This window comes from Protopterus annectens, chromosome 17.part0 (assembly GCF_019279795.1).
Source record: "Protopterus annectens isolate FY-2018-M chromosome 17.part0, PAN1.0, whole genome shotgun sequence".
Classification (NCBI taxonomy): domain Eukaryota; kingdom Metazoa; phylum Chordata; order Ceratodontiformes; family Protopteridae; genus Protopterus; species Protopterus annectens.
Window position 1 is genome coordinate 38,967,260 of NC_056751.1, and position 27,163 is coordinate 38,994,422.

General features: G+C 45.4%; 1 protein-coding gene across 1 annotated transcript in view; it reads right to left on the reverse strand.

The window, feature by feature from the left end:
- WDFY3 (WD repeat and FYVE domain containing 3) overlaps window positions 1-27,163 on the reverse strand; it is a 5,086,165-nt gene that overhangs the window by 2,539,737 nt on the left and 2,519,265 nt on the right. Inside the window, exon 20 of the mRNA XM_044059488.1 lies at window positions 7,197-7,378. Within this exon, the coding sequence (XP_043915423.1) occupies window positions 7,197-7,378 (182 nt within the window). The remainder of the gene's footprint in view (window positions 1-7,196; window positions 7,379-27,163) is intronic.

Genomic DNA, 27,163 nt, shown 5'->3' on the forward strand with positions numbered 1-27,163 from the left:
ATTAAAGAGGGCACAGAACTGGCAACGAGGGACATCGTGGTCTGGGCCTAAACAAGTGATGCAGTAGGAATGAAAGTCTCTGTATGGGATCTGCTTTCCATAGGCGAGATAATTTTTAACTTTTTCAGACATTGGTTAGAGCAAGAAAAAAGGGTCCTCAATGGGGTACTTAGCTTTAGGCGTTTTCTGCTGAAGTTCGACTTCTGGTAGCTACGACCCACACTTCTGCAAACTGATTCGACTACAGGCTCCATGGCAAGAAAGACTGATGTAATGACATCGGCTGCCTTGCTTTATAGTACTGACGAACTGACGTCAGACTTCAGGCGACAGCAGCCGGTGCACAAAAACATTGATTCTGGTATTCGGGCCAGCCAAGGGCTACCACAGCTGGGATAACCCACAGGCGATGACTGAAACAGTGAAACACGAAGAACATCAGAGGTTCACAGATGCTTACTAGGCTAATGATTTGTGAGGATTCTTAGAAGCTGAGCCACACATTTCCATGAAGTTATACGCCCACACGTTTTCAGGTACGAACAACCCAAAGATGAGAAGAATATTATATGTTGCCCTATCCATGAGGGACAAGGTCACCAAACCAGGGGCAAATTTGCAGCCAACCATCCACTTATTCAGATCACATGTAAATACTGCAAGAAAAGCACCCTGTTCCTTGTGGAGAGGAAAAGGATTCCAAAGATGTGGTACTCTTCACACCAAATATCCATCACTCCAACATGTTCGACCTACGTTGCATGAGAGATCTAGATCCACCAGAGTGAGTGCTTATGCCCTCACTGGACCTTGAAACGTGCAGTAGGTCTGACAGGACAGGGTCTGCCCAAGGCCCATATGCAAGGCAGAGGTTGCCCCCAGTAGCCAGGATGACAAGAGAAAAGACCTTTAGATGGCCTAAACAGTCTCCATGATTCAGTGCCCCAAGTTTTTGAGTAAGAAAGCGTTGTAGGTGCTTGAACTGTGTCAAATGTTTGGACAGATACACACCAAAGGAGGCAACACACTCAATGAGTACAGAACACAGAATAAAGATTACATCATTGGACCAAACTCCCTAAACAGCAGACATGTGATGATCAAAGGACAGTTCATTGTCTACACAGTTTCTCAGGTCCTCAATGACAGGATCAATCCTCATGGACAAGTTGTCAACATGACAGCTAAAAGGGTCTACCCTCCTCCTGAAGGATACTACCATATACCTCTTGGCATTCAGTTCAAGATCATGGCCTTGATACAGGCCATTGATCTAGGAAAGGCCCATGAGGATCTCGTGTCCTCTGTGAAATTTATGGAGGCACCAGGTTAAGTCATCTGCAAACTAGATTAGCAATAAACCCTTAACAGTAGCTCTGACCTCTGAGAAATAAATGCCAAACAGGAGAATCTCAAGGACTGAACACTGGGATATGCCACTAGTGACAGGTCTTTTGTAGGAGGCAGAGCAGCCCACCCTAAATTCCTGAGTTCTATTTCTTAACCAATGAGTTACATAGCAATTAACATTTAGCTGGGATAATTTATCTATGACACCAGAGTGTGGGGTTGTGTTGAATGCCTTTGTGAGCTCTAGATGCACAGTGTGTACTAATTTGCTCTCATCCTTTGTTTCAGTAATCTTCTCAAAGAAGTCAACCAAGTTGAGCAGGCAGGATCTGTCCTTAAAAAATCCAAACTAGCTTGGGTAGAGAGTCTGTAAGTTACATACATCATTAGGTTCATAGGTAGGTACTAGGCTATTGGCCCTGGGGCCTATACCAGCCCAGCCAAAAAGGTAGCCTGGCTTTTGCCACCCAAGAAAATTATTTTCCTGTGCCACTGTCGAGCAGAGCCACAGAGGTGATCCCCGGGGTGAATTTCCTATTTCCCATCCAATCATCAAGATTTTTCTTGAAGAGTGCTAATGAGGAGCTTTGTTTGATATAGATAGGTAGTTTATTCCAGAGTATGGGAAGTCTATGGGACAGGAATCTATCCCTCCTGCATGTTCTGTTTATTGTGGTGACAAGGTTTAGGTCCCTAGAGCATGCAGCTCAGCGGGATTGGGATTTCTTTTAGTGAAGCATGTCCAACAGCTCTGAGTTTGACATAGCTTTGTATGTTAGGCAGCGATCACCTCTGAGTAGGCGATATGCGGCGAAGTAAAGCTGGAGTTTTTTGAGATGGTCTGTGTAGGGCATTTGTTTGAGGCCGGTAATCCTCTTTGTGAGGTATTTCTCTGCGGCCTTTCCAGTTGTTGTAGATGTCTTGTGAGGTACATGCCAAAAGGGGAGTTGTACTCTATAATGGATCTAATAAGTGATGAGTAGAGGGGAACAATGACCTCTTTTTTTCTGGATGAGAAACCTTTTGTGATGAGGTGTGCCACGTAGAAGGATTTCCTGACTACTGTGGCAATGTGATTATCAAAGGAGAGACTATTGTCCACCTGTGTCCCAAGGTCTCTTATCACACTTTCAGTGTAAAGTATACTACCGCCTATGTTGTAGTTCATGGGTACAGAGTTTTTACCAAAGGGGATGACAATGCACTTTTTGGCACTGAGCTTGAGGCCATGGCTTTGACACCAGGCATCTGTGTCAAGTGAGGCCCTTTTGTAGGATGTCCACATCGTTCGGAGTTTCGATTATGGCTCCTAGTTTGCAGTCATCTGTGAAATTCGTTAGCCAAAGACCTTCTGTGTTAGCCTGTACTTCAGAGAAGTAGATACCAAACAGGAGAGGACCCAGGACTGAACCCTGTGGTACTCCACTTGTCACTAGTCTGGTCGGATTTGGAGTCTGCTACTTTCACAGTATGGGTTCCGGCAGTGAGCCAGTTGGCAACCCATCTTGTGACATAGGGATTTACACCTAGTTTAGTGAGTTTATCTATAATTCCAGAGTGGGAGATGGTGACGAAAGCCTTGGCAAGATCTAGATAGGCTGTGTGAACCACCTTACCTTTGTCTACGGCTTTGGTGACTGCTTCAAAGAAGTCTATCAGGTTTAGGAGACATGACCTATCTTTTACAAACCCGAACTGGGACAGATCCAGAGTTTTGAAATTACCAATGTCTTTGTTTATAAGTTCCATGATGATACATTCCATGTCCTTGCAGACCAGGCTTGTCAGGCCAATGGAGCGGTAGTTCCCAGGGTCCGTGGTGGCTCCACCCTTGTGGAGTGGGATAACTGTTGCTGTGCACCATTCAGCAGGCACAAAGCCTGAGATGAGGCTATTATTGAGCATGGTACTTAGGTGGGGTGCCAGTTCGTTCTGTAGTTCGTGTAGAACGCAGCCTGGGATGTTGTCTGGTCCCATGGATGCTGTGTTCTTGGCTCTGGAGAGTGAGATTTTTACCTGTGCAGCCGTGGTTACAGGAACTTTGCATTCTTCCGGTACCGAGATGGGCTCTTACAGGGTGAGAGGGGGGTAAAGTTAGCACTGAACCTATCTGCCAGGATGTGGGCCAATATCAGTTGGGTCTGTATATTTAGTGCCATTGTGCTGTAACTCAAAGCAGATCTGAGTGTTGCCATTGACATTGAGATTCTTGACACAGCTATAGAATGCTTTGTGGTTGTCTTTAGAATCAGTGGCGATTTTGTTTTCATAACTAGCTTTGGAGGATTTTATCAAGGATCACAGCTTCTTACTGAGGCTGACCAGGGAGCTCCTCCACTCATGGGATTTTAATCTCTTTTGCAACAGTTTCTTCCTTCTGTTGTACACTTTGTTTATGGCAGGGGACCACCAGATTAGCTTCCTTTTTTTTGGAGGATAGCGTCTTGGTTCTGTTTGGGATAGCACACTCCATGCACTCATGTAAGTGCTTATAAAGTGCAATTGTGTAGGATTCAATAGTCGTAACTGTACTGTCCATCTGCATGGGTGTCATGAAGTTCACCACTTCTGTCTTAAGAAGCATGAAGTTGGCTTTGGAAAAAACTTTTACCATGGTTTCCTTAATGGGGGGTGGGGGCAGGATGTGGATATCTAGGGTAATTAGCTTATGGTTGGATCGGACCAATGAGGCATTGACTTCAGGTGTGGAACACCGGTCACTCATGTTGGTAATGACTAGATCTAGGATACTGTTGCCCCTGGTGAGAGTGTGGATAAGTTGATCCAGGGCACTGGAGTTTATGAATTCCAGAAAGCATAAAGCGAAGGAGTTGGTACATGAGTAGTTTTCCCAGTTAATGGTGGGGTAGTTGAAATCACCCATTATTAGGGTGTTTGTTTAGGGTGTTTGGTTGAACCCTAATATTTTCCAGTACATCAAGAAAAGAGGAGTGGGAATCCTGGGGCATGGTGGGTGATCTGGAGCAAGCTACAATTTGGATTGCAGTTTTGCCCACAGTCAGTTGCACTTGGATAACCTCCACTGCATTATGCTGAGCAACTAGCCTGGAGGTGTGGATATCCTTAATGAATATGGACACACCTCCGCTTTTGGTGTTCCGGTCCAGGTTACATGGCCAAAAAGTGTGGTATGAGTTATAGCCTGGTAGTGCAGGGGTGCTCTCTGGAGCCTTGAACCAGGTCTGAGTCACTGCACAGATATCGATGTTCTCCATTTTAAGGAGTGCCTCTAGTGAGTGTATTTTGAGATTTAGACTTCTAGCATTGAGTAGCATCATCCTCAGTTTTTACTTGCCTGTTCCTGTTACGGTGGTGAATTTGTCATTTGAACCTTGCCTAAAAAAGGCATTATAGGGGCGGCAAGAACCTTATCCTGTATCCGGAATCCCAGGGGTGACAGGTGCAGGCCATCTCTGGCAAAGCATTGTGGTCTGTCGACCATGTCGTCCCAGGCAGACAGATACTGGATCCCTTTAGAATGGCACCAGAAGCTTAGCCAATTGTTGAAGTCAATCGTTTTGTCCTTGTACTGCGGCATCATTCTGGGTGATGGCAGAATGCTACTCAGGGCTAGGGTCATACCTGCCTGGGCTACAAGAGAGGAGAGCTCTTCCATGTCGCTTTTCATGTAGTCCAGGGAGGTACATCTCAGGTCGTTCATACCAACATGGACAATGACAGATTCATATTTGTACTTGTTGTGGAATGACCTGAGTCTGTGGGTTATGTGGCGGATCCTGGCACCCGACAGGCAGCTGACAGTAACTTTCTCCTTGTTTAGCCTGGTGAGTGGGACATCAGTGTGCCTGACTATAGAGTCACCTATGACTAGTGTGCTGGGTATGTTGTTTTGCCTTATTGGCTGTGGTTGAGTGGCACACTGAGTCTGCGGGCTATGTGTCATTTGGGTTGTGTTGGGGGTGGAGGTTGCTTGCATTTCTGCTTTGGAGGTCTCTGTTTTATTATTAAGAGCCTCTGTGAATGTTTTTGTGTTTCTATGTGCGGATTTTGGTGGTGTAGATTTAGTGAGACTATGTGATGAGTGTGGTGTGGTGCAAGTGTTTACCTTCTCCTCTTGACTGTCAAGTTCAGTCTTGATTGGAGAGAGCTTTACCTCCAGTTTGGCTAGATAAGTGCATCTCTCACAGGTTGCAGTGTTGGGTGGTAGGAGGGGAGGGTTGTCTGTGTACATGAGGCAATTTCTACATTGCCCCAAGATGCCCAGATTCATCAGATAGACAGGGGAGAACACTGGGAGCTGACCCTTGGACATGCCTGAATAAAAACTATTTTCCTCTAGATAAGCGAGGAAAGTGAGTACAACAGCTGTTTCTCTCTAAGCAAGTGAGGAAAGTAAGTACCAAAACTGTTTTCCTCTAGGTAATGAGGAAGGTTGAGTGCTGTAGTAATTAGTAGGTTATTTAGTGTTTACAAGTTCTGAACAAGTGCTGATTACAAATAAGCAAATTCACGTGCTAAAACTAAGAATCTGTGTCTGGACTAAACTAGTTACAGGAAAGGGGGGAAACAAGTGCAAATGTGGGCTTTTAAATCAGAAAGTTGAGAGAGATGGAAAAGCTGCCCAAACGGCCAATAACTGCAATTTCTGGGCCAGAACCACTCCTTATGTGGTAGATAGGTTACCTAGTGCTTACCACTCCCACTGATAAGCTAGAAGGCTTTCCTCCAACACAGAAAGCTTGGGGGGGCTCAGAAGTTTACATACAGTCCTAGATACAGCAAATCTGAACTACACTAGTTACAGGAAAGGTATTTTTTTTCCTTCTCCATTAACTACATAATGATCCTTTCCACAGTCTTACAGATCAGGCTGATCAGAGTTATGGGTCTATAAATTTTCTAGGTCTGTTGATATCCCACCATTGTACAAGGTGATTACATTTGCTGTCCTCCATTTACTTGGTGCAAAACTTACTTGGAGGCTGACACAAAGTAGCTACAGGGGTTCAGCCTGGTATGTTATTTGATCCCATAGAAGCAGCATTGTTAGCCTTGAATATTGCCTTCAAAACTTGTTCAAGCCAGAAATTTTGGGGAGGGTCAGATGCTGAATGAGACACAGGAGTGTGTGTGGCAGGGGGAGGGGTAAAGTCATCTCTACACTTAGCCATTCTAAAAGTGGATAAGTTCACTGGGTTAGTGTCTATGTTGCTACTGACCTAGCCTCCAGAAGGTGTTTGGTACTTAAATGTCAGTTCTTCCAAGACAGAAGGCTTTGAATCTCTTCTGCTGAAAGTTTGTCTCACAGCACAGGCTGGGGGTATAACACTACAATTACACACAATACGCATTTAAGTTGCTAGCAGACTTCAGTGCAATGTGGGTAACATTACCCTAACCCACGTCATATTATCTCAATGCATGTTAAGTGTTTTATCAGGGAAATTGCTACATAAATGACAAAAAAACCCTTCCAGTGCTCTGACAGCTGTAATGTGAAGCACCATTCTCAAATACGGGACGTGGCACCACTCCTGTCAACATGGTAGCCATGAAAGGTTACTAACAGTGGTAAGCAGAGCGGCATTTCTTCCGAGTAACAAAGAGGCCAGATAGTAAAAGCCTTCATGAATAAAGAAGGATACATGCACATAAACACACAACAAATTCTGTTTGCAATGAGTACAATGGTTTTGAAATAAGAAAAACTAATCTGTGGAAATACTGATCAATAGGATGGCAGATGAGCAGCTTTTAAGAAATATTACATATACTAGTACTTAAATATAATATGGAAAGAAAAGGTCAGCATACACCTATCACAACACATACAACATGAACAATATTTTTTTTCTGTAACCCACCTTCACAGTACTAACAAGCTGTCCATCAAAGTACAGTGTAGCTGTACTGTTCTTTAGCATTCCTTTGCTCATAACAAGAACCAGATGATGCCACTGCCCCTCACTGATGAGGTCACTGCAGCGGAAACGAGCACAACAAGGCAGAATCTCATAGAATGACTGCTCCTCACTAAAATCATCAACTACAATGAAAAAGAAAAAAAAACAAAGTGATGCAGTTAAAAAGACACTGTAGTCGATGAATAGCGAGAACACTTTAATTTGCTATTTATGTTCAACACCTGGAATTACAACTTGCATCAATACAGAATAAAAAATGTACAGTTGTGTAAAATGTTACCATAACAGTAGGTGTCCTTCTCTGCACTGTTGCAGTATTCTTTACATAAGGGATCTCCTGCCAAAGATAGCCCAACATGAGGCCGATATACCAAACCCTTTAGATCTTACATCACATGTATGCTCCCGGCATAGGGCATAAAACTGAAGTATGGACGCAAACACTCAAAATGAGTTGCTGCAGGAGGAAAAGAATACTCTCAAGAACAAAACAGAACACGTACATCCAGAGGGAAAAAGGGAAGTAACTGCTAGGAGGGCAACAAAAGCCAGGAAAGAGGAGAAAGGAGGGAGAGACCGAATACTGCAACAGTGAAGAGGAGGACATCTACTGTTAACAGTAAGATTCTACACAACTGTGTTATGTCCTTCCATATCACTGCTGTGGTAGTCTTTACATAAGGGAGAGTATAACAGATAAAAAAAAGCTGAGAGGAAAAAGGCACAGAAAAGCCCCCTACAAACCCATACAAAATGCCCTGGTAAAACCTGCCCTGGAAACAACATCCAATTTATAATGTTTAGAGAAAGTAAGAACTCAGGACCAGCTAGCAGACTCAAGGATGGAATTGGTGTCCAGACCCTTGAAAAAGGCACCAGAGGGGGGCAACCACCCTAGAAGAATGTGCCTTTACAAAGAAAGACATTAGCCATGAAAAGAATAACAAAGAAATGACTTTAGAAACCCAGGAGGAGATTGGGTTTAGACAAACCCAAAGCCCTAGGATGAAAAGAAACAAAGAGTTGCTCAGACTTGTGAACTAACTTTGTTTTATTCAAATAATACCTAAGCTGTCTAAGTAGATCCAAGATGTGAAAAACCTACTCACTGGCAGACTCTGGAGAAGGAAAAAAGGAAGGAAGGTGAATAAACTGATTAAAGGACAGCTCATTGAGCTCATTGACTTCCAAGATGGCTGCACATTGAGTAACTGCTTTCCGAGTCTGAAACAGAAACTTAGCAAAGGAGGCCAGTGGACCTAGATTTCTGGGTAAAGTTCAGTAACTGGCTAGCACAGATGCCAGGTAAAAGAAATATAAAGGACCTGGTGGAAAATCAGCTACAAAAGGTTTGAAAGAAACACAGACAGAGAAGTACTGCAGTTGTCCAGCAAGAAGAACTACAAGTTCCAGATATGACTTCCAGTAACCTGGAGGAGAGTATAAAGCAGCTGCATACAAAACTAGTTAAAATAAACAAAACACTGATGAAGTATATCAATACAAACAATAAAAAGCTGGAAAAAAAATGGAAGAAACTTTAAACAGACATCCAGATAAGATGACTGAACTGCAAAACTCCGAGGTTGAAATGAAGAAAAGGCTGACTGAATATGAGACTGTACAAGAAGAGATGTTTCAATAAAATAATAAGAGTTGGAAGCTACAGCACGTAGGGAAAACCTGTGTTTTTATGCTGTACCAGAGAAGTTGGAAAGAACAGACTGCATTAATTTTATGAAAGAACAAATAAGCAACTGGACTGGTACTCCACAGCAGGAAATGTTAATTGAAAGAGCACTTTGTGTGTATGCTCCAAATCTGGGTACCAGAAAACAACCTAGACCTTTAATAGTAAAGATGCACCCCGGGATTCACGAAGCTTGCGCCAGGCGCAGGCGTAGCGTAGGTGGAATAACGCCAAATATGGCCGTCGAGCGATTCAGGTACGATCCAATTCCACGTGCACTACCGGCGTACGCCAAAACTGCGCAGCCCTCGGCATAGGTATGCTAATCACCCCATGCACAGTGTCGCACCATGCAAATGAAGGCAGATAGCGATTCATGAAGTGGTGCAGGCGTAGCGTAAGCCCACGGAAATGTAAACCAAAAAACACGGTTTACATTTTCCCAAACAGAACATCGGAGCTATGGAAGCAGACCAGACTCATGTATTACAAAGTTAACATATGACAATGGCTAAATACACAGCCAATGGCATAAGAAAAGATGCACAACACCTAAAAAACAACATTTAATGTCATGTCCACAGTAACGCACAGTACACCCGCAGGGCATGTGTGCGCAAACAGGAACATAAAGAAAATATATAAAAATGTCATAAAATCGCAATGTAATACAAATCAGGTTTTCACCATAATACGCAATGGTAGGCATGGAACACCACAACCAAGCTGCAAGGGTTGCTAAGGGCCTGCAACAGTGTTTGGCGCGGTAACTATGAATTAGTAGTCAATGCCATGCAAATGAGGCAGGTAATAATGAATCGCAAACGTCCCGCCGGATGAAGGATGTACCATACGGCGCAGCGCTATAACACCGAGGAGTGGCTCAGAGGAGATACATGACATCAGCAGAGAGGTGTGCCACCATAGCAATAAGCACATTGGAGCAATGCAAATCTGGCCTGGCCGTTGCTAAGCAAACCTGCAGGACAGGGGTGGGGAGGAAGGTATAGAATCGTTTAGCTGAGAGCACACATGGTGCCCGAAATCGCATGTGTACGGGGATGAAAACGTGCCCGAAACCCGGTAAGCGGACGCATGTGCCATGAACAATAGCACAAACAGAAAGGTCAGGGGAAGAAAAGAAGGAAATGCCGAAGTAGGGTAATTGGAGTACTACTGAGCAATTAACACCAATCAACTCACGGCGGCCAATCGACGGCAGCTGACAAGTCTGCTCGCAGAAACCTGCAAAACAGGATAGGGGAGGCATTGGATTGCAAAGAAAGGAGGGGAGGCATAGGATTGCAAAGATAGGAGATCTGTCATAGCAGAGCAAAGCAAACAGACAGTAGACCGGCAATAGCATACATTACGCAAGATAAGCCAGGTCTAGGAAAGTACAAATGAAAGCAGGCTGCTGGATGCATGCCAGAAAATGGTAGGTGGAACGTGCAGAGATGTAAAGGGAAGGTCAAGAGGTAATCCACGGCAGCCAAATGTAATTCAACACCAAAGGCACCACAATATTAGTTCCGGTGGTAAAACACATAAGATACCCTATAGCGACGATCGTACATACACACCCTATGACATCATCGGTGTTCACAGCACAATAGTATAAAGTGTGAAAGCACCCTACACACACACCTGTGTATTCCCAAACACTGCACCATAGGTGTAAACACACGGGGAACTTTTAAAATGTACATGTTGGGAGCTTCCATAGCTGTGATTCATCAGCATGTGTTAGAGACTGACGGTGTTGTGGAGGATGATGCCGACAACCACCGCAGGCTCCGGAGGAGGAGAAGAGTGCTCAGACCAAGGGTAACCTACCAGGGGCTACATGACCTGGAGAAAGTAGAGCGTTACAGGGTGGACAGGGACATCTTACAGCAAATAGTGGAGCTCTGCCGGCCACACCTGAGAACCAGAAACAACATAGGGGAACCCATCCCAGTGGACACGAAGGTAATGTGTAAGCTTGCGAATACTACCCACAGGTTCCTTTCAAAGGCCAACTGGAGATATAATGGGGATCTCACAGGCATCAGCATCCAGGGTACTACACCAGTTCCTGGATGCCATGTTACCACATGCCAATGAGCATATATACTTCCCCGAACTCAGGAGGAGTTGGCCAGCAATATGCATCACTTCCACCATGTGGCACACTACCCGGAGGTACTGGGTGCGATAGACTGCACGCACATACAAATCAAGTCACTACCCGGTGAGCATGGTAGGCGCTACATAAACCGCAAGGGATTCCACTCCATCAACTGCCAGGTCATGTGCAATGCCCAGGGCATTATCATGGATGTGTGTGCTGGCAGCCCTGGAAGCTACCATGACTCCCATATCTGGCATGCCTCACAGCTGTATCAGGTATTTGTCAGGGGGGACATCCCACATGGCCACCTTGTGGGGGATGCTGTCTATGCACTGGAGCCGTGGATGATGACTCCCATCAGAAATGCACACACACCCATGCAAGAACGCCATAATGAGGCACATGCACAAACCAGAATCATCATAGAGCGTGTGTTCGGGATGCTGAAATCACGGTTCCGGTGCTTGGACACATCTGGTGGAGACTTGCAGTACTCTCCAGGCACGTGTGCCCACATCGTCATAGTATGTGCCATGCTACATAATATGATCCTGCGGAAACAGCTGCAGCAGGGACAAAATGGTGAAGGCCCTCATAGCCCACCGCAACTGCCAAGGCCATCACAGGCACAGAGGGATTCAGACCAGGAACACACTGTGCCAGCCCCAGTAGGCAGATGGAGGCATGCCCAATATGCCTACGCCTTGTCAAAGAGGGAACGTATAGCACATACTCTGACAGTGTAGGCCCCTATGGACTGACACACCTCTCCACCTGCACACATAGTAAAATGGATGGCACACAAACACGACCACCTGTAAACTGTAATGTATAGGTGGCCCACTGTGTGAATCCTACATAGGCAGCCCTCAAACATTGTACACACAACAGCTATTGGAACACGGAATGTCAACACCTGAACAGTACATGCGCCTATCAGCATATGGTGGTGCTGTGTGTATAGGTTCCCAGGTACATCGGTAGGTACACGGCCGATTGTCAGAGGCCATACACCAAACGGGGCAAACAGTGTCCGCTGTCGCTACAACATCGAGTAACCAACTGTCGCTTAGTGGAGCAGAGGCAATCGCGGGAGCACGTGTGTAAGCACTGTTCTGCACACACTCAGCATGGAGTCCCTGCTGCGTTAATGAGGGGCTCCACATAATGTAATCATGGATGTTGTGTCAAGGCATGGGGTGTACCCATGACAGGTATTTGTCACCCCAGCATGCTCCACCTATGGTCGTTTGAAGGTGTAGCACAGTACCGTTTGTGGCTCACTGTGATATACATACCCAATGCCGGAGCACATCCAGTAAACATCACATGGACATACCATTAACTGGACTCATCAATATGTAAACTAACTGAGTTACCCCATGTGAGTGCAGTATGGAGTAACAGCCGTAGTATACTCCACATACAAAACGACATAAAACGTGTACAAATCCCAGATGTCCAAGTGTTAAATGCAGTGACCGTCGTGCATGTTCCCGGTCCCACGTCCTGCAAGGGATGTAACGTAATCCCGAAGGCACGAGTAATGCATGTCGGATGCAGGTCATCAGATCATGTTTAGCATACGTTAGCGGGAATATGTGTTGCCCACTGCTGGTAAGCGACGTTTAAATATGACTATACGGATATGCGTGAAACAGGGCTAAGCTTCTCCGAATATTGCGCAGATCACAGTCAATGATATCCAGAACAGGTGAAACCAGCATTATTCACCCCTGTACTAATAGCGCCTGCTCTGAAGGGTAAAACGACCACTGACAGGAGTAGAACACGCAATCATGTATACAATCACCTAACACTATTGCTAGCCAAAATGTACCTATGGTAGGGTTGCCAACTCTTCAAATGACTAATGTGGGACATACGTCAGATGTCTACAGGCCGACACATACACTCGGCCAATACAAAAATCAGAACTTCACTGTTTTGCCTAGATAAAAGCTTATTCTTGTAACGTTTACTTACTTATTCTGTTTCTATAACATATAGGTGGTTCAGATACAGAATAACTGTTTTATGCAACTATTACATAAACTATAGGAAATAAGTATGTCCTAAAATCTCAGGACATTTGCCATGGTTACAGATATTTTGCAGGACACAACTGCCCAAAAAGGGACTGTCCCTCGCAAAGTGGGACAGCTGGTAACCCTAACCTACGGCAGGTGTGTAATGTGACAGGTACATACACAAACGTGCGGAGTCCAGGAAACAGTATACACTGACAAGTACACAAAGAAAGGTGTAGCTTGCCTGTCACTTTCCCTGTCAGATATATATATATATATATATATATATACACATACACACATATATATAATACAGATAGAAAGTGCGATAGAGTGATATATGTTGATATATACGGATTCCACGATATCTGCAAATATATATAGATAGGTCAACGACATTCATCTTGGAGGTACAAATAAATAGGATACCGCCAACTATGGAATGTGTAACATACCGACACGTGTAACCACGAGGCTGAAAGACCGAAAGAACACAGTACTGGAACAGTACAACTGCGAGTAATAGTATGACGATATGAAGAGACATTTAGTTACCGCTGCCGGTGTTGCGGTCCACGTCGGTATTGTGTTCAACTGTGTTTGTGAGTGCCGTAGTCTGTGTATGTGTGTGTTGAGGGTGCCGTGTGCGTCTCCGTGTGACTGTAATGTGTGTGTGTGTGTGTGTGTGTGTGTGTGTGTGTCCGCATCGTGTGCCTGTTAGTGCCAACTCGGAAGTAGATCATTACGGTAGGTGTGGGTATAGCTAGCCTTAGGCATAGAGTTACCACATGTCCCACATTAGGAGGGACAGCCCCGCCCTGGGCAGGTGTGTCCTGACATAAAACATTACAAAGGGCAAAAGTCCGAGATTGTAGGACATTATTATGTCCCATATATTATGTAATAGTTGCATTAGTTATGCCTGTATGTAAGAAACGTAAATGTTACATACAATATGATAAGTAGCCAAAGTCCCACAACAATACGTATTGCGGATAAAAGTATGGGCTACCCTGTGTACTGACCATGGCTATGTGTCGGCCTGTAAACACCGCTGTGTATCCCGCAAGTGTCCAACAATGGCCATATGAAAAGGTGGCAACCCATGGCAAAGAGGTTCTGTCACCAACACAACTGCAATGACTGCAAATATCTGGGACAGAAATACATGGGATAGCTGTCATTTAGACATATCCCTTTACATATCGCTGCAATTCCAGAGGTATGGAAGTATCAACCTCACCTGCATACTATATAGAAACCAATTAACAATGGCCCAATGTAAAATCCCGTAACATAAGTCTACTAACTGATAGCTCTTTAATTAGGGACGGAGCCCACACACATGTATATGGAATATGTAGAAATGCAAGCCCACAAACCTGTATATGCAAGGATGACTTGCCAGACATTCAAACCGTATGCTCATACCATATACCTGTTAAAACAGTGTAAGAGAGATAGAGACGAACGTCCGGAACGATAACAAGGTATGTAGAACACTCAGTATGTAAGTTTATGTATAGAATGTTTTGTATTAATTATTTAGTTTATGTATAGCCTGGTTTGCATTAATTAAAAGTGTCTGCAATGCATAAAGTGGGAAAAGGTATTTATGTAGTGATGTCTTGCTGAGCATACTAACGCTTGTAGAAACTGGGCGTCCAGCAGTGGGCCACAAGGTACACATCACAGACACCACAAGGGATGCTAAATGAGGGCTTTAAACAGAACAATTCCATACAACCCGCCGTCAGTGGTAGGGTATGTCCAACAAGTACGTGCCATAGCAGGGGATAGTATATGTTGATATACTGTCACAGTAGGCATGTGTATGGGCATATAACGACAATGACATGTCTAAGGTGGTCTCGCTGTGCAAGTATGCTTTGCATTATGGGATACTATTTAAAATATGTGTAATGTATAGTATTGTAGGTAGATATGTCAGATATTCTACACAGCATAACAGGCATATCATGCATACCAAAGGTATTGTCTATTGGCATGTACAATAACAGGATACATATGGCTTGTAGGCACGGGACATTGTAACAGCATGATAGGTAATCTAAATGAAAGGGCTACCAAGTAACCATGCACAAAGGACATGTAATAGCTTCACAGGTTCATAGTGGGGTACTATGCAGTCTGGCAAGTCTATGTGTAAGCACAACTACATTGTTCCCACCAGTGGCACCTCTCTAGGGTAGTGTCCTGTGAACAGCAGAGCCATGTGTTACCTGCACCTCTGCACAGTACAGCCACAGCAGTGATCCCTGGCGTACATGTGTCTCCCAACCACCAAGTGAGGTATCACATGAACAGTGCTACTGAGTGTCCCTGCGTGATGGACATAGGACTCATGTTCCAAAGCAAAGTGAGTGTCCGGTTTGGGAATGTAACCCTCAAGCACATCCCACTCATTGTTGCGTGTGTGCACATATCCATGAGCATGTTGCTCACAGTGGCTTTTGCTTATGTCGCGTATGTGGAGTATATCCATTAATACTGCTGTGGACATGGGCCCTGTCTGTTCAGCAGAGGTCACACCTGAGTATGTAGTATGCAAATGTGTACAGACGTGGTGTCCGTAGTTCAGCCGCATACTTTAACTGTTGGAGCTCAAAAAACGTCATGGCGTGTTAATGTTGTGGTATGTAAAGCTGTTGTGTAAGGTACACCGTAAACGGGGTGGTGTACCCTTGAATGTGTGTAGAAGTCTGGAGTTCAGGGGTACAATGGGTGCCTATGTACCAGCTACACACCCAGTACAGATAAGTGTGGCCACGTAGAAGGATATCCACGCCACAGTGGCAATATGGTAACCACAGGAGTGGGTGCGACATATGTGTGTACTACGAACACATACAATGTAACATGTATGTAGGGGACTACCACCTATGTGACAGTCAGTGGGTGAATGGTGTAATGCAAAGGTGATGTTCATGCACCTTGTGTCATGCAGCTTGAGGCCATCAGGTATCTGTCACAGTGACACCCGTATGGATGGAGTCAGTATCAGCTGGTGGATCAATCATGGCGCTTGGTATGCAGGGGTTTGTAAAGCTAGGCAGGGAAAGTCCCTCTGTGCTAGCCTGTACCTCAGGGAAGCATATACTGAACATGAATGGCCCTATGACTGAGGACTGTGGTATGCCAAGTGTAACTGAAATGCAGTAGGTACTATGGTATGCTACCCTCATTGTGTGTGTTCTGTCCGTGAGCCATGTTGCATAACATCCTGAGACATAGGGTACAATGTGCAGGTGAATGTGTATGTTGTCAATACCACAATGGAGAACGGTGCTAAAAGGCAATGAGAGGACAATGTAGGATGTGTGGACCCCCGTACCGTCATCAACTACCCTGGTAACTGTATGAAAGGAGTCCACCAGGTGTAGGGGCCATGTTCTGGCCCTAACAAGTCCAACCCGGGTGGCATCAAAGGACCGGAGACCAACAATGTCTCTGTGAATGACGTCCATGATGATGTGCCCCATAGTCGTGCAGAACAGTCCAGTCAGGTGTGTAGGACTATAGTCCCACTCGTGCATTGTGGCGCCACCTGTGTGGAGTGTGATAACTGTTACTGTGTGGCATTCAGGGGCCACAATGTCTGATACAAGGCTATTACTGAATATGGTGGCCTAGTGGGGAGACATGTCATTCAGAAGTTTGTGGACATCACAGCCTGGGACTTTGGAGGTGACATGGGGCCAGTGTCCCAGGACACTATAGAGTGCAGGTTAGTACTGTGTAGGTGTGACTGCAGGGGACCTGCAATCTTCCTGCATGGATTGCAGGGCCCTGTAGTGAGTGAAAGAGGTGTAATGTTAGCATTGAATCCATCCGCCAGTGCGCACTTGCCAACATCACCTGGCTATGTTCTGTAATGTTCCTGAGTGACTATTGTAATGTGAGAGCAGATGTGGGTATTGCCATTGACTACTGACATAACACCATAATGCCTTGTGGCGCAATAACCCCGGAACAATGTCGTCGCAGTATTGATAATGTTTACGTAGCTAGTCTTGGAGTATGTGATGAGGGATCCTTGCGGGCTCTTTACCGAAAGGCTGACCAGTGAGCTACCCCACCCAATGGGATTGTACACCACTGTGCAACAGCCTCCCACCTGCTGTTGTAAATATATAAACCATGGAACTTGTCCACCAGAGTGGTGCATCTGTTATCTGGTGTTATTACCATCATGGCTCATGTGTGGAATAGCATGATCCATGCAGTCGGTAATGCGTATGCAATGAAGTGCACTGGGGTAATGTGTCAGACTAGTAATTTGTAGCGTAAGCTGTCCATCTGCAACGGTGTGTCATGGACGTTAATCTACCGCTGTCATAAGATGTCTGTAGGTAGGTGTTGTAGTGCACTCATGTACCGTGTATGCCGTGAAGGGTGTGGTGCCGGGATGTGGCTAACAAGGGTGATTAGCATAAGTTCGGAACCACCAATGAGGATAACCTCAGGTGTGGAACACCAGTCACATGTTGGTAGTGTTCATGTCAAGGATAAATATGTTGGTCTTGGAGGTGGTGTGGCGGTTGATCCAGTTGAGTGGAGGTTATGACTCAAAGGATGTGTCGGCATTTACGAGTGGCTATCCCAGTTAAGTGTGGGGGGGCAGCTGCATACAAAACTAGTTAAAATAAACAAAACACTGATGAAGTATATCAATACAAACAATAAAAAGCTGGAAAAAATGGAAGAAACTCTAAACAGACATCCAGATAAGATGACTGAACTGCAAAACTCAGAGGTTGAAATGAAGAAAAGGCTGACTGAATATGAGACTGTACAAGAAGAGATGTTTCAATAAAATAATAAGAGTTGGAGGCTACAGCACATAGGGAAAACCTGAGGTTTTATGCTGTACCAAGAAGTTGGAAAGAACAGACTGCATTAATTTTATGAAAGAACAAATAAGCAACTGGACTGGTACTCCACAGCAGGAACTGTTAATTGAAAGAGCACTTTGTGTGTATGCTCCAAATCTGGGTACCAGAAAACAACCTAGACCTTTAATAGTAAAGATGCACCCCGGGATTCATGAAGCTTGCACCAGGCGCAGGCGTAGCGTAAGTGGAATAACGCCAAATATGGCCGTCGAGCGATTCAGGTACGATCCAATTCCACGTGCACTACCAGCGTACGCCAGAAATGCACAGCCCTCGGCATAGGTATGCTAATCACCCCATGTGCAGTGTCGCACCATGCAAATAAAGGCAGATAGCGATTCATGAAGTGGTGCAGGCGTAGTATAAGCCAACAGAAATGTAAACCAAAAAACATGGTTTACATTTTCCCAAACAGAACATCGGAGCTATGGAAGCAGACCAGACTCAAGTATTACAAAGTTAACATATGTCAATGGCTAAATACACAGCCAATGGCATAAGAAAAGATAGATGCACAACACCTAAAAAACATTTAATGTCATGTCCACAGTTGCACACAGTACAACTGCAGGGCATGTGTGCGCAAACAAGAACATAAAGAAAATAAATAAAAATGTCATAAAATCGCAATGTAATACAAATCAGGTTTTCACCATAATACGCAATGGTAGGCATGGAACACCACAACCAAGGTGCAAGGGTTGCTAAAGGCCTGCGACAGTGTTTGGCGTGGTAACTATGAATTAGTAGTCAATGCCATGCAAATGCAAATGAGGCAGGTAATACTGAATCGCAAACGTCCCGCCAGATGAAGGATGTACCATACGGCGCAGCGCTATAACACCGAGGAGTGGCTCAGAGGAGATACATGACATCAGCAGAGGGGTGTGCCACCATAGCAGTAAGCACATTGGAGCAATGCAAATCTGGCCTGGCCATTGCTAAGCAAAGCTGCAGGACAGGGGTGGGGAGGAAGGTATAGAATCGTTTAGCTGAGAGTACACATGGTGCCCGAAAGTGCATGTGTACGGGGATGAAAATGTGCCCGAAACCCGGTAAGCGGATGCTCGCGCCACGAACAATAGCACAAACAGGAAGGTCAGGGGAAGAAAAGAAGGAAATGCCGAAGTAGGGTAATTGGAGTACTACTGTGCAATTAACACCAATCAACTCACGGCGGCCAATCGACGGCAGCTGACAAGTCTGCTCGCAGAAACCTGCAAAACAGGATGGGGAGGCATTGGATTGCAAAGAAAGGAGGGGAGGCATTGGATTGCAAAGATAGGAGATCTGTCATAGCAGAGCAAAGCAAACAGACAGTAGACCAGCGATAGCACACATTACGCAAGATAAGCCAGGTCTAGGAAAGTACAAATGAAAGCAGGCTGCTGGATGCATGCCAGAAAATGGTAGGTGGAACGTGCAGAAATGTAAAGGGAAGGTCAAGAGGTAATCCACGGCAGCCAAATGTAATTCAACACCAAAGGCACCACAATAGTAGTTCCGGTAGTAAAACACATAAGATACCCTGTAGCGACGATCGTACATACACAACCTATGACATCATCGGTGTTCACAGCACAATAGTATAAAGTGTGAAAACACCCTACACACACCTGTGTATTCCCAAACACTGCACCATAGGTGTAAACACACAGGGAACTTTTAAAATGTACATGTTGGGAGCTGCCATAGCTGTGATTCATCAGCATGTGTTATAAACTGATGGTGTTGTGGAGGATAATGCCGACAACCACTGCAGGCCCCGGAGGAGAAGAGTGTTCAGACCAAGGGTAACCTACAAGGGGCTACATGATCTGGAGACAGTAGAGTGTTACAGGGTGGACAGGGACATCTTACAGCAAATAGTGGAGCTATGCCGGCCACACCTGAGAACCAGAAACAACAGAGGGGAAACCATCCCAGTGGACATGAAGGTATGTGTAAGCTTGCGAATACTAGCCACAGGTACCTTTCAAAGGCCAACTGGAGATATAATGGGGATCTCACAGGCATCAGCATCCAGGGTACTACACCAGTTCCTGGATGCCATGTTACCACATGCCAATGAGCATATATACTTTCCCCGAACTCAGGAGGAGTTGGCCAGCAATATGCATCACTTCCACCTTGTGGCACACTACCCGGAGGTACTGGGTGCGATAGACTGCACGCATATACAAATCAAGTCACTACCCGGTGAGCATGGTAGGCGCTACATAAACGCAAAGGGATTCCACTCCATCAACTGCCAGGTCATGTGCAATGCCCAGGGCATTATCATGGATGTGTGTGCTGGCAGCCCTGGAAGCTACCATGACTCCCATATCTGGCATGCCTCACAGCTGTATCAGGTATTTGTCAGGGGGGACATCCCACATGGCCACCTTGTGGGGGATGCTGGCTACGCACTGGAGCCATGGATGATGACTCCCATAAGAAATGCACACACACCCATGAAAGAACGCCATAATGAGGCACACGCACAAACCAGAATCATCATAAAACGTGTGTTCGGGATGTTAAAATCACAGTTCCGGTGCTTGGACACATCTGGTGGAGCCTTGCAGTACTCTCCAGGCACGTGTGCCCATATTGTCATAGTATGTGCCATGCTACATAATATGATCCTGCGGAAACAGCTGCAGCAGGGACAAAATGGTGAAGGCCCTCATAGCCCACCGCAATTGCCAAGGCCATCACAGGCACAGAGGGATTCAGACCACGAACACACTGTGCCAGCCCCAGTAGGCAGACGGAGGTGTGCCCAATATGCCTACGCCTTGGCAAAGAGGGAACGTATAGCACATATTCTGACAGTGTAGGCCCCTATGGACTGACACACCTCTCCACCTGCACACACAGTAAAATAGATGGCACACAAACACGACCACTTGTAAATTGTAATGTATAGGCAGCCCACTGTGTGAATCCTACATAGGCAGCCCTCAAACACTGTACGCACAACAGCTATTGGAACACGGAATGTCAACACCTGAACAGTACATGCGCCTATCAGCATATGGTGGTGCTGTGTGTATAGGTTCCCAGGTACATCGGCAGGTACACGGCCGATTGTCAGAGGCCATACACCAAATGGGGCAAACAGTGTCCGCTGTCGCCACAACATCGAGTAACTAAATGTCGCTTAGTGGAGCAGAGGCAATCACGGGAGCACGTGTGTAAGCACTGTTCTGCACACACTCAGCACGGAGTCCCTGCTGCGTTAATTAGGGGCTCCACATAATGTAATCATGGATGTTGCATCAAGGCATGGGGTGTACCCATGACAGGTATTCGTCACCCCAGCATGCTCCACCTACGGTCATTTGAAGGTGTAGCAAAGTACCGTTTGTGGCTCACTGTGATATACATACCCAATGCCAGAGCACATCCAGTAAACATCACATGGACATATCACTAACTGGACTCATCAATATGTAAATTAAATGAGTTACCCATGTGAGTGTAGTATGGAGTAACAGCCGTAGTGCACTCCACATACAAAACGACATAACACGTGCACAAATCCCAGATGTCCAATGGTTAAAATGCAGTGACCGTCGTGCATGTTCCCGGTCCAACGTCCTGCAAGGGATGTAACGTAATCCCGAAGGCACGAGTAATGCATGTCGGATGCAGGTCATCAAATCATGTTTAGCACACGTTAGCGGGAATATGTGTTGCCCACGGCTAGTAAGCGACGTTTAAATATGACTATACAGATATACGCGAAACAGGGCTAAGCTTCTCCGAATATCGCGCAGTTCACAGTCAATGATATCCAGAACAGGTGAAACCAGCATTATTCACCCCCTGTACTAATAGCGCCTGCTCTGAAGGGTAAAACGACCACTGCCAGGAGTAGAACACGCAATCATGTATACAATCACCTAACACCATTGCTAGCCAAGATGTACCTATGGTAGGGTTGCCACCTCTTCAAATGACTAATGTGGGACATACGTCAGATGTCTGCAGGCCGACACATACACCCGGCCAGTACAAAAATCAGAACTTCACTGTTTTGCCTAGATAAAAGCTTATTCTTGTAATGTTTACTTACTTATTCTGTTTCTATAACATATAGGTGGTTCAGATACAGAATAACTGTTTTATGCAACTATTACATAAACTATAGGAAATAAGTATGTCTTAAAATCTCAGGACATTTGCCATGTTTACAAATATTTTGCAGGACACAACTGCCCAAAGAGGGACTTGTCCCTCGCAAAGTGGGACAGCTGGTAACATTAACCTACAGCAGGTGTGTAATGTGACAGGTACATACACAAATGTGCGGAGTCCAGGAAACAGTATACACTGACAAGTACACAATGGAAGGTGTAGCTTGCCTGTCACTTTCCCCGTCAGAGATATATATATAAATATATACACATATATACATATATATAATACAGATAGAAAAGGCGATAGAGTGATATATGTTGATATATACGGATTCCACGATATTTGCAAATATATATAGATAGGTCAACGACATTCATCTTGGAGGTACAAATAAATAGAATACCGCCAACTATGGAATGTGTAACATACCGACACGCGTAACCACGAGGCTGAAAGACCGAAAGAAAACAGTACTGGAACAGTACAACTGCGAGTAATAGTAAGACGATATGAAGGGACATTTAGTTACCGCTGCCGGTGTTGCGGTCCACGTAGGTACTGTGTTCAACTGTGTTTGAGAGTGCCGTAGTCTGTGTATGTGTGTGTTGAGGGTGCCGTGTGCGTCTCCGTGTGACTGTAATGTGTGTGTGTGTGTGTGTGTGTGTGTGTGTGTGTGTGTGTGTGTGTGTGTGTCCGCATCGTGTGCCTGTTAGTGCCAACTCGGAGGTAGATCATTACGGTAGGTGTGGGTATAGCTAGCCGTAGGCATACGGTTATCACATGTCCCACATTAGGACGGACAGCCCTGCCCTGGGCAGGTGTGTCCTGACATAAAACATTACAAAGGGCAAATGTCAGAGATTGTAGGACATTATTATGTCCCATATATTATGTAATAGTTGCATTAAATAGTTAAGCCTGTATGTAAGAAACGTAAATGTTACATGCAATATGATAAGTAGCCAAAGTCCCACAACAATATGTATTGAGGATAAAAGTATGTGCTATCCTGTGTACTGACCGTGGCTATGTGTCGGCCTGTAAACACCGCTGTGTGTCCCGCAAGTGTCCAACAATGGCCATATGAAAAGGTGGCAACCCATGGCAAAGAGGTTCTGTCACCAACACAACTGCAATGACTGCAAATATCTGGGACAGAAATACACGGGATAGCTGTCATTTAGACATATCCCTTTACATATCTCTGCAATTCCGAAGGTATGGAAGTATCAACCTCACCTGCATACTATATAGAAACCAATTAACAATGGCCCAATGTAAAATCCCGTAACATAAGTCTACTAACTGATAGCTCTTTAATTAGGGATGGAGCCCACACACATATATATGGAATATGTAGAAATGCAAGCCCACAAACCTGCATATGCAAGGATGACTTGCCAGACATTCAAACCGTATGCTCATACCATATACCTGTTTAAACAGTGTAAGAGAGACAGAGACGAAAGTCCGGAACTATAACAAGGTATGTAGAACACTCGGTATGTAAGTTTATGTATAGCATGTTTTGTATTAATTATTTAGTGTATGTATAGCCTGGTTTGCATCAATTAAAAGTGTCCGCAATGCTTAAAGTGGGAAAAGGTATTTATGTAGTGGTGTCTTGCCGAGCATACTAATGCTTGTAGAAACTGGGCGTCCAGCAGTGGGCCACAAGGTACACATCACAGACACCACAAGGGATGCTACATGTGGGCTTCAAACAGAACAATTCCATACAACTCGCCGTCAGTGGTAGGGTATGTCCAACATGTACGTGCCATAGCAGGGGATAGTATATGTTGATATACTGTCACAGTAGGCATGTGTATGGGCATATAACGACAATGACATGTCTAAGGTGGTCTCGCTGTGCAAGTATGCTTTGCATTCTGGGATAATATGTAAAATATGTGTAATGTATAGTATTGTAGGTAGATATGTCAGATATTCTACACAGCATAACAGGCATATCATGCATACCAAAGGTATCGTCTATTGGCATGTACAATAACATGATACATATGGCTTGTAGGCACGGGACATTGTAACAGCATGATAGGTAATCTAAATGGAAGGGCTACCAAGTAACCATGCACAAAGGACATGTAATAGCTTCACAGGTTCATAGTGAGGTACTATGCAGTCTGGCAAGTCTATGTGTAAGCACAACTACATTGTTCACACCAGTGTCACCTCTCTAGGGTAATGTCCTGTGAACAGCAGAGCCATGTGTTACCTGCACCTCTGCACAGTACAGCCACTGCAGTGATCCCTGGCATACATGTGTCTTCCAACCACCAAGTGAGGTATCACATGAACAGTGCTACTGAGTGTCTCTGCGTGATGGACATAGGACTCATGTTCCAAAGCATGGTGAGTGCCCGGTTTGGGAATGTAACCCTCAAGCACATCCCACTCATCATTGCGTGTGTGCACATATCCATGAGCATGTTGCTCACAGTGGCTTTTGCTTATGTTGCGTATGTGGAGTATATCCAGTAATATTGTTGTGGACATGGGCCCTGTCTGTTCAGCAGAGGTCACCCCTGAGTATGTAGTATGCAAATGTGTACAGACGTAGTGTCCATAGTTCAGCCGCATACTTTAACTGTCGGAGCTCAATAAACGTCATGGCGTGTTAATGTTGTGGTATGTAAAGCTGTAGCTGTTGTGTAAGGCACACCCAAAACAGGGTGGTGTACCCTTGAATGTGTGTAGAAGTCTGGAGTTCAGAGGTACAATGGGTGCCTATGTACCAGCTACACACCCAGTACAGATAAGTGTGGCCATGTAGAAGGATATCCACGCCACAGTGGCAATACGGTAACCACAGGAGTGGGTGCGCCATATGTGTGTACTACGAACACGTACAATGTGACATGTATGTAAAGGACTACCACCTATGTGATAGTCAGTGGGTGAATGGTGTAATGCAAAGGTGATGTTCATGCACCTTGTGTCGTGCAGCTTGAGGCCATGATATTCATATCAGGTATCTGTCACAGTGACACCCATATGGATGGAGTCAGTATCAGCTGGTGGATCAATCATGGCGCTTTGTATGCAGGGGTTTGTAAAGCTAGGCAGGGAAAGTCCCTCTGTGCGAGCCTGTACCTCAGGGAGGCATATACTGAACATGAGGGGCCCTATGACTGAGGACTGTGGTATGCCAAGTGTAACTGAAATGCAGTAGGTACTATGGTATGCTACCCTCATTGTGTGTGTCCTGTCCATGAGCCACGTTGCATAACATCCTGAGACATAGGGTATGATGTGCAGGTGGATGTGTATGTTGTCAATGCCACAATGGAGAACAGTGCTGAAAGGCAATGAGAGGACAATGTAGGATAAGTGGACCCCCGTACCTTCATCAACTACCCTGGTAACTGTATGAAAGGAGTCCACCAGGTGTAGGGGCCATGCTCTGGCCCTAACAAGTCCAACCCGGGTGGCATCAAAGGACCAGAGCCCAACAATGTCTCTGTGAATGATGTCCATGATGATGTGCCCCATAGCTGTGCAGAACAGTCTAGTCAGGTGTGTAGGACTATAGTTCCACTCGTGCATTGTGGTGCCACCTGTGTGGAGTGTGATAACTGTTGCTGTGTGCCATTCAGGGGCCACAATGTCTGATACAAGGCTATTACTGAATATGGTGGCCTAGTGGGGAGACGTCATCCAAAAGTTTGTTGACATCACAGCCTGGGACTTTGGAAGGTGACATGGGGCCAGTGTCCCAGGACATATAGAGTGCAGGTTAGTACTGTGTAGGTGTGACTGCAGGGACACTGCAATTTTCCTGCATGGATTGTGGCCCTGTAGTGAGTGAAAGGGTGTAATGTTAGCATTGAATCCATCCGCCAGCATGTTGCCAACATCACCTGGTTCTGTAATGTTCCTGAGTGACTATTGTATGTGAGAGCAGATGTGGGTATTGCCATTGACTACTGACATACCACCATAATGCCTTGTGGCACACCCCGGAATGTGTCGCAGTAATGTTTACGTAGCTAGTCTTGGAGTATGTGATGAGGGATCCCGTGGCCCTACCGAGGCTGACTAGTGAGCTACCCCACCCATGGGATTGTACACCACTGTGCAACAGCCTCCACCTGCTGTTGTAAATATGTTCATGGAACTTGTCCACCAGAGTGGCATCTGTTATCTGGTGTGTACCATCATGGCTCTGTGTGGAATAGCATGATCCATGCAGTCGTGTACGTGCTAATGAAGTGCACTGGGGTATGTGTCAGCATTTGTATGTGTATTGTCCATCTGCACGGGTGTCATGACGTTAACTACCGCTGTCATAAGATGTCTGTAGTAGGTGTTGTAGTACTCATGTACTGTGTATGCCGTGAAGGGTGTGGTGCCGGGATGTGGCTAACAAGGGTGATTAGCATAAGTTCGGAATCCACCAATGAGGGGATAACCTCAGGTGTGGAACACCAGTCACATGTTGGTAGTGTTCATGTCAAGGATAATGTTGGTCTTGGAGGTGGTGTGTATGGGTTGATCCAGTTGAGTGGAGGTTATGACTCAAGGATGTGTCGGTACATGAGTGGCTATCCCAGTTAAGTGTGGGGTAGTGTCAGTCACACATCAGTAGTAGCTGTCTGAACCCTACTGTCCAGTACACCAACAAATGAGGTCTGGTAACCGTGGGGTATGCTGTCGAATCTGTAGCTTATTACAATGTGTATAGCGGTTCCGGATGCAGTTAGTTGCACGTGGAGCACCTCTGATGCACTGTGCTAAGTAACTAGCCAGGATGTGTGTACAACATAGTGGGATATGGAAAGACCTCAGCCGTGGGTGTGCCAGTCCAGGTATGTGCCTGAAAGGTATGGTCTGTCTATAATCTGTCATTGCAGGTCCCAGTCACTGCAGAGATATTGAAGTGGTGCATTATAAGGTGTGCCTTGTCTGCGTGCATCACAGAGGAAGATGCAAGCATTGTGTCACATGACCCCCATGTCTTGCTTACCAGTTCCCGTTCTGCCGGTGACTGTTATTGGAAACTG